Raw genomic sequence first — 8,620 nt, 5'->3', positions numbered from 1 at the left:
CTCTGAGCCTACAACATGCCAAATCTCCATATGTTCTTCACTTATGACGACGCACAACACACACTTCAGACCAGAGAGATGCTCCTGCTGTGACAGACGCCTCTTTTTGCTTTCTATTGTATGCTTTCTCTCTCCACCTTTACTCACTGCTTTCTCGTTTCCTTTATGGTGTTAGCTAGAGGGATAGTTCAACCAGAAAAGACAATTCTTTCAGCATTTGTTCATTCTCAAGCCATTCCCTTGCATGGTGCACGTTGTTGTTGTTTGTTGAGAAAAACTGAGAGATTTTGAAGAATCTGTTCCATACAGTGACAGTTAATAGCGATCACATCTGTCAAGCTCTAAGAAGGAAAAACACCATAAATGAATCACTAACTTGTTTTTTTGTAAGTTGTAACATTACTTACATAAACTTGTAAGTTTGGGGTTAGTAATTTTTTTATGTTTTTGAAAGAAGTCTCTTATGCCCACCAAGGCTACATTTATTTGATTAGAAATACAGTAAAAACAGTAATATTATGAAATATTATTACAATTTAAAATAAGTGTTTTCTATTGGAATATTTTTTCAAAATGTAATATATTCCTGTGATCAAACCTGAATTTCAGCATCATTACGTCACATGATCCTTCAGAAATCATTCTAATATGATGATTTGATGCTCAAGAAACATTTGTAATGATTTTGAAATTCATATTTTTATGGAAACCCTGATCATTTTTTTAAGGATTCTTTTCAGATGAAAAAGAACAGCATTTATTTGAAATAGAAATATTTTTGTAACATAACTTTTGATCAATTTAATGCATCCTTGCTGAATAAAAGTATTAAAACGTACATGCATCAAACTTTTTAACAGTAGTATGATAGCTTTTTGCATAGGCATGTTGCTAAGCTAAGCTATGTGATACTCTAAAAGCATACATAAATACACAGCACACACAAATATTGGGTAAAATATTGGTATGGCATATAAGTTGACCTATATTTAGTTTACATTTTTCTTGATTGTTTATTGATGCAAACAAAGAAGAAAGAAAAATGTAAACTATAAATCCATTGGTATATAGATTGAAGTTTTAAAACAGTGAAACAATTCTATTTTGTGTTAACAGGGGGAACAAATAGACGGCGGCAGCTCCTGAGTGATCAGTTTAGTGTAGAGACCGTGTGTGTAATGGAGATGGTAATGACTCCTCTAAAAGCAGAGCTGGTAATAACTCTCTCTTTCTTTACCCGCTCTCGACTGCCCCTCCACAGGGGCTTTTCTCTGGCTCTTCACACTCTATAGTGTCTAATGGAATTCAGCCTGCCAGTGTCTTTAGTGCCTCGACTGCCTTTAAAACGCCCTGTTCAAGTTTACACACCTCACTGAGAAAGAGAGGGAGAAAGGGATATTGTCAAGTGAATCTCATAAAATCTGAACAGGTCACCCCTAATATCAACTATCAATTATTTTGTTTCTTTTATTTTAATAAAAAAAATTGGTATTATGTCATAATGTGTTTTGAGGTTTTTTTTGTAATCCCTATTCTCAATGATCCTCATTAATTATCAAAAATGCAATATTATATTACATTTATTACTTTAGCAGACATGTTCATCCAAAGCGATTTACAAATGAGAAATACAACAAGCAATTCATCTTAAATCATATTAATTTTTTTTTAAAGAAAAATAGAAACGTTCACAATTAAACTCTTTCCCTCCTGCATTTTAAGAGCCAGCACCAGCATTTTTCATCATTTTCACAAAACTTTCATGGCCCCCAGAATATTTTGTTGTATGAATATCTGAATATACAATATACCAAAAGAAAGAACAGACCATCTGCTTTTTTTTTCAACACTTGAATGTGGGTAAGATTCCTTAAAAATATATATACATTTTGAAGAAAAGAAAAACTGAGAAAATATGTTTTTGTTAAAGACTGCGTCTGGATCGGATTCAGAACGATGTTAAAAACATAAAAACACAGATGGAGTAGATCGAGTCTATCAACACCCCTAAATGCTTCACAGTCGTTTACCTCGTCCTCAACATTAGGCAGTTTTGATTCATATGCTGTTTAACGTTTGGTGATCACATTATTTTACATGTGCGGAAGCAATGCTTATGCTTGTTTCTGCTTCTTTTGATCTGGAGATTCAGTACTCTTTCAGAAGATGCGTAATAGCGCCCCCTACCATATAACAGTGAAAACATGGATTTCCGGAAAATTCCGTCAATGAGTTAAAGAGTTAAAGCCAATATAACAAATATTCTCATGATGAATAAATGCTTTGCAATAATAATAATAAAAAAAGTTTTTCAGATAACACTAATTTATGAGATATTTTATGTAGATTTGTCATGCTCCAAAAATTAGATTTCATTTTCTTCAAGCAATATATTATTATTAGTAGTAGTAGTATTGTTTTATACTCCCACCTTTTGGAGAAATTTTGACCTGGTCATGTTTTGAGAGTTAATGTGATTCTGTTAACAGAGCATCACAATACATACTTAAGAAAGAATATAGCATATATTTGACCTGTAATCACAGCAACAGCTTACATTTCTGTTTATGTTACTTAATCAACTCTAGAAACCAAGTGTTTTTGCACATATGTGTGCATGCTAGCTGTTGCGGTTTTGTGTGTCTGTGTGCATGTGTGTGTTTTGTGGAGGCGGGGTTTATACAATACTATTGTGGAAGGGAAGGGATGTGGGGGTGAAAGTGTGCCCCCTCTGTCATTGGCTCTGGGCCTAATGTCACATTATGCGTCTCATTGTGTCTTTGTGATGCTGAGGAGTATAAATCCAGCCCTCTCAGTGTTCACACACACACACACACTCACTCACTCACTCCTCCTGCAAGACCTACGCACTGAATCCTCAGAGAACAACAGCACGGGACACGCTGCATTTTATTAGGTTGACGTTTATCAAGTGGATTGTTCTCAACCAAGACTTCGAAAGGAGCCAATTTCAAGATGGATTCTGATGCAAGCTCCACGTGCAGTCGGTCTTCTTCCCCGGACCTGGCCGTGGACTCCAGCTTTTTCTCCAACAAGATGTTCCAAGCTTACGGAGAAACGGGGCAGCCCAGGTCCGAGAAAGTTTCCGGACGGTCACAGAGCTCTGACTCCAGCGCAAAGAGAGATCACTCCAAAGACGACCAGCAAGATCTACGACTCAAAGTGAACAGCCGTGAGCGCAAACGCATGCACGACCTCAACCAGGCGATGGACGGGCTCCGAGAGGTGATGCCCTACGCTCAGGGCCCATCTGTACGCAAGCTATCCAAAATCTCCACCCTGCTCCTCGCCAGAAACTACATCCTCATGCTGTCCAGCTCTCTGGATGAGATGAAGAAGCTGATTGGTGATGTGTATGGAGCAAGCGCTCAGAGTCACTCGGCTAGACGGGTATTACCGCCAGCTTCGGCTGCTCCGGCCCCCCAGTTGCAATTGCTCTCGCTTGCCCCATCCCTGCACTCTCTGGTGGGTGGCACCTCGACCACCACCCCGGGTGTAGCCCATGCCCCTCACTCTCCACCCTCGGCTGGGTATCTGGGTTTCCACGCTCCACCTCTGTCCACCCTGATGAAAGACCCTCTGCATCTCTCCAGCGGCTACAGGCATTTCCCCGGCATGCCTTGCCCCTGCTCCCTCTGCCAGCCTCTCCCTGCCTCCACAGCCAGCCTGCACAGCCTCTCCATGGGGAAGTGATCCAGGCGAGGCCCAGGCTTCAGGCTGGAGTAGGCCGAAGTTGAATCACAGACTCAAAAAGAACTGAAAACTTCTGGATGTGTTTCTAGTTGTGTTGTATACATTGTAAATGTACTGTACAGAATTTGATTTTTCTAACAAGCTGCTGCTATTTTTGTACTGAAGAATGTTTTGTAATGTTATAGCTGTCTGAAAGCGTTTTTTTTATAGTCACTATATACTTGTATGTTCTTTGTAGCAAAATGGAGATTGAAAACGTATAGTTTTGTTTCTTAAATTAAACTTCTATTATTATAATGAAAAATACCTCTCCTGATTTCTCTTGTCTTCATTTGGTCAATCAAACAACTTTTTATATAACAACTTTTTAACTTTTCTATCTATAAGAGAGATGGTTTTTTTTCCAAGCTCAAACCAGATTAGATTCAGCAACATTTTCAGATCTTATTGACTGAAGATCAACATAATCAAAGCAAATTGTTTTCTTAAAAAATAGATGATTATAAAATATTGATTTCTACAATATTTTAGATAATAATTAAAGATTATAAGATGATTTAGCATCTCCCAACTTCTCATATATATATGAGCATGTATATATAAAGCATATTACAGTACAAAAATAATATATATAATGTTTGTACTGTAATATGCTTTGACTAACAACGCACAATTTTACGAGTTCAATGTAGATTAAATTTATGTATTTTTGGAATGTGCTAATAATGCCAGGCTACCATTGCAAATTATAAAAAAAATTGACTTAATTAAATAACTAAAATAACTGACTTGCCTGACCAAATAAAATTAAACAACATTTTGAGTTGAATAGATTGTAGGAAATTATTAAATAGTTCAAGAACAGATACTAAATATAAATTAAAAATATCATTCCACCCATAGTAATGGAAATGAAGCTAATATAACAGACTAGAGCGATTGAAATAATGAGGTACTAAAATCCTTTAAAAAAAAAATAGCAGCTGCTCATCTGTCCTGAGATAACGTGTCAGTCTTTATGTGTGTCAATGTGTTTTATGATATATATGAATATAAAATGAGTCCATATGCTTTCATCCAGCACCATTACCGCAATATTGCCCACACCATGTTTATGTTTTTAGCATATGCTAACAAACATGGGCATCATTTCAGAGCGTTACAAAAAATGCTGCCATTGGACTGAACCATCTGTACTGAGACTAGTTAATGTATGAATAAGAAAGGCGTCCAGACCGCTCGGAGCCCGGGGCCTACTCTCACCCATCAATCAGACAGAGAGAGACGCAAGCTGTCGCCAGGTTGGCGCGTCAGCATTGTGCTGCACACGCAGGGGACGGCCAGCGCTCCTTTTCATGTTAGTGCAGGAAGATTTGTCACTGTCCAATAAAGCTGTGATCATATTCAGCCCGTCCTCACTGGGAGTCGTTTTTATGAGAGGCTCTGACAGCTGTGCACACCATCATTTGTTAGCTGGAAAGATCAGGGAAGACATTTGAATCTTCAGACTTTCTGATATGACCAATAGTTGGAGATGAAGGTGTGAAATAATAAGCACAACGGCATCAGAAATGAATCAGGGCTCAGGGTAAAAATGCCACATAACGGGACAAAACTCCTTTGATATTTGTAATGTAGGTAATAAAATCAACTGTTTATTTACAATTGATCCAGTTGAAGTAGTTGACATAATGACTTGCTTTTTATATGGTTAAAGAGCTTCCATTCAAAAGTTTGGGGTCACAAAAATATTAATCATTAATGTTTCCAACGGTAATAATCAGAAATGTTTCTTGAGCAGCAAATCAGCAGAATGAGCGTGTGACACTGAAGACTGGAGTCAATTCAGTTTTGCATCACAGGAATAAATTATATTTGAATATATACATGTATACATTTTAAATTGTAATAATATTTCACAATGTTACTGTTACTGTACTTTTAATAATACTATTGTATTTTTGGTGAGCATATATATTAAACATTTAAAAATGTTACAGACCCCATTTTAGGGCTGGTTTATGCCCTAGTTAAGATAAAAATACTAAGTATTTAATTTCCTCATGTAATGTGAATGCATAAGGCCTCATTATGTACTGAAATATCAGAACAAGTGAAATGAACAGCATCTGCTGTCAACGACCAACAAACATAATTTTGACTCATCTTGCAGTTCAAGTTTACTCTAAAATCAAGTTAATCCTAATGCACTTACAAGAGAAGTCTAAGGTGCAAGGCATTCCTGAGAGGTTTAAAGCTAAAATATTTCATTAACATACGAGTATACAGTTATATTTGAATGCATAAATTCTTAAATTACTTTCGAAACTGTGTATTTTTATGTTTATTATTGTGCAACTTCCATTTTTAATGCTGATGGTGCCGATTGAACCCAGAATATTACTTTCAAGAGATCTCTTTTGAATATCAACTATACAATTTATATAAAATGTTAGCTTGTATATTTTATGTTATTTAATTGATTTTAAGCTCTTTGCTGTATGGTTAAATCACACAGCCTCGAGTGTCTCGTTTGCTTTAATGCACCATGGCACAACAGTTTTCAGAAATGCTATCACTAATACTGAAGCATAAATCAGTGCCAGCGTGCAAAATGTTGCAATCCAATGTGTTTTTGACCTTGAAATCTTAATTTGTGCAAAATCCTTTTATACGCACATGCACACAGTTTGAGACTGTATTTCTCAAGAGCTAAATCAAGCGTGAAAAATACACATTTCTCCTCACAGGAATCCCGGGCCGACAACTGAAAGATCAGAGGAGAGATGAAGAGATGTGTCTCCTCTCCTCCTCTGCTCTCCTCCCTCTCTCTCTCACCCTAAATAGAGGAAGACAATAGCACTCGCTCCGAGCACAAAGAGAGGGCGCAGGGGGCAGCCCGTAACACAGCCCCCTCCTTTTGTGTTATTTTCTGGATGCGGTAAGCGTCCCGGTCGGCCTGCAGAGGGCCCTGACACTCCAACGCCAACACAAAGGCGCTTAGCTCCTTATTTATGGGCCCATTGACAGCGCTAAAGAGCTCCTGTCAGGGCCCTGCTCACAGTCAGCTGGTGAACGTCCCAGCGGGGGGAGGCAGCTGCCGTCCTGCCCAGAGAAGAAGCTCCCTCAGCGGGTCCCGTGTCCCTGCGGCCCCCCTGAGTCGGGGTCCCAGGCACAGGTGGGTATGGGAAGCTGAACACATTGTGGGGATTATTGGGAGCTGTGGTCCGGCCTGCTGCACAGGGATAATTAGACACATTGACTTGTGCAAAGCTGGTGTTTCCTGATTGGGGGCAGATGGTGACGGTCCAGAGAGAGAGAACAGCAGGGGATGTATCTGTATGTGAACGCTTGTTAGGGAAAGGTAGAGATATATCAACATATATGACATATATGTAACATATGAACATATTTCTAATACATGCATACAGTATAGATAGACTGACAGACAGACAGACAGACAGACAGACAGACATACAGACAGATAGATAGATAGATAGATAGATAGATAGATAGATAGATAGATAGATAGATAGATAGATAGATAGATAGATATAAAACAATACATTTCTATTTTATATCTATGTTATAACAACAATACACAAGTGTATGCATGTGTGTATAAATATGTACACTATCCATAAGTACATGTACAGTAAGATGTTTTTGTGAAAGAAAGTTTAATGACTTAATCAGAAATGACATATTAAACTAATCAAATTAAAGTAAAGTCATTTACATGCATAAGACACTTTCACAAACATTAGAAATGTATTGTTTTCTATCTATCTATCTATCTATCTATCTATCTATCTATCTATCTATCTATCTATATATCTATCTATCTATCTATCTATCTATCTATCTATCTATCTATCTATCTATCTATCTATCTATCTATCTATCTATCTATCTATCTATCTATCTATCTATCTATCTATCTATCTATCTATCTATCTATCTATCTATCTATCTATCTACAAACTGTATAAATAAGTAAATGTATATGTGTATGATTCTACTGTCACTTTTGATTGGTTTAATGTGTCTTTTCTGTTTAAAAGTATTATTTTTTTCCCACAAAAACATCTTACTGACCCCAAACTTTTGGGCAAAGTTTGGTCATATACAGTATATACACACACACACACACACACACTTTTTCTTTATAAAACTTAACATCAAACCTGCCTGAAATTTGACCATCCAGCCAGTACGTGTTTGTTTACATTTCTCTCTCTCTCTCTCTCTCTCTCTCTCTCTCTCTCTCTCTCTCTCTCTCTCTCTCTCTCTCTCTCTCTCTCTCTCTCTCTCTCTCTCTCTCTCTCTCTCTCTGTGTTTTTCGTGCCCAATGATCCTTCTGCAATCTGTTCTGAATGTGACATAGCGGGAGCATCTAATCAATACATGAATACACCTTCTGTGGCCCCAGATTTAGACTGACAGAGTTAATCAGGGAACCAAAGGTCCCAATTAGTGGGATTGGGGAGCATTTGGGGGACATATTGTGGAACACACGCACATATTGCTCCGGGAGGCTTCAATTAAGAGAGAGGCACACGAGACGGCAAGGCTGACCCGGTGACATTCTGTTAAACCTCACTTCCTGTCACTCGCTCAGAGCTCGCTGACAAGCCAAACACAGCTGGGGTGCATATAATGTGTGTGAGGGGTCTGGGGCCTCAGGTGTGTAGTTAAACACTCCCATTAGGGCTCAATCCATATGGGCTGTTCTGAATTCTAATGAGGTGATAAACTCCTCGTGTCAATTCCATTATGAGCAAATTCATTTCTTGATTATGTGTAACAGAGTGACGAGACAAACTCTCTCCCCTGAGACCTCACACCACTTATGATTGTTTTCAGTCCTCTGAAATATGAGGCACCTCACTAAGATCCTGATTTT

The 8,620-nt window shown here is 38.0% G+C and overlaps 1 protein-coding gene across 1 annotated transcript; it reads left to right on the top strand.

Annotated features, from left to right (window-relative positions):
• The first annotated feature begins 2,871 nt into the window (after positions 1–2,871).
• Positions 2,872–3,956, top strand: olig4 (oligodendrocyte transcription factor 4). The gene has a single exon (XM_084094053.1). It carries the CDS (start codon positions 2,977–2,979, stop codon positions 3,712–3,714), a length of 738 nt encoding a protein of 245 aa, XP_083950179.1. The 5' UTR covers positions 2,872–2,976; the 3' UTR covers positions 3,715–3,956.
• Positions 3,957–8,620: the final 4,664 nt, after the last annotated feature.

Source organism: Abramis brama, assembly GCF_963993115.1.
Source record: "Abramis brama genome assembly, chromosome: 19".
Lineage (NCBI taxonomy): Eukaryota > Metazoa > Chordata > Actinopteri > Cypriniformes > Leuciscidae > Abramis > Abramis brama.
This window is presented reverse-complemented; position numbering and strand designations above follow the sequence as displayed.

What these genes read in the sequence shown, in the direction of transcription:
- olig4 (XM_084094053.1), top strand. Translation starts at nt 2,977, where the DNA reads ATGGATTCTGATGCAAGCTCCACGTGCAGTCGGTCTTCTTCCCCGGAC.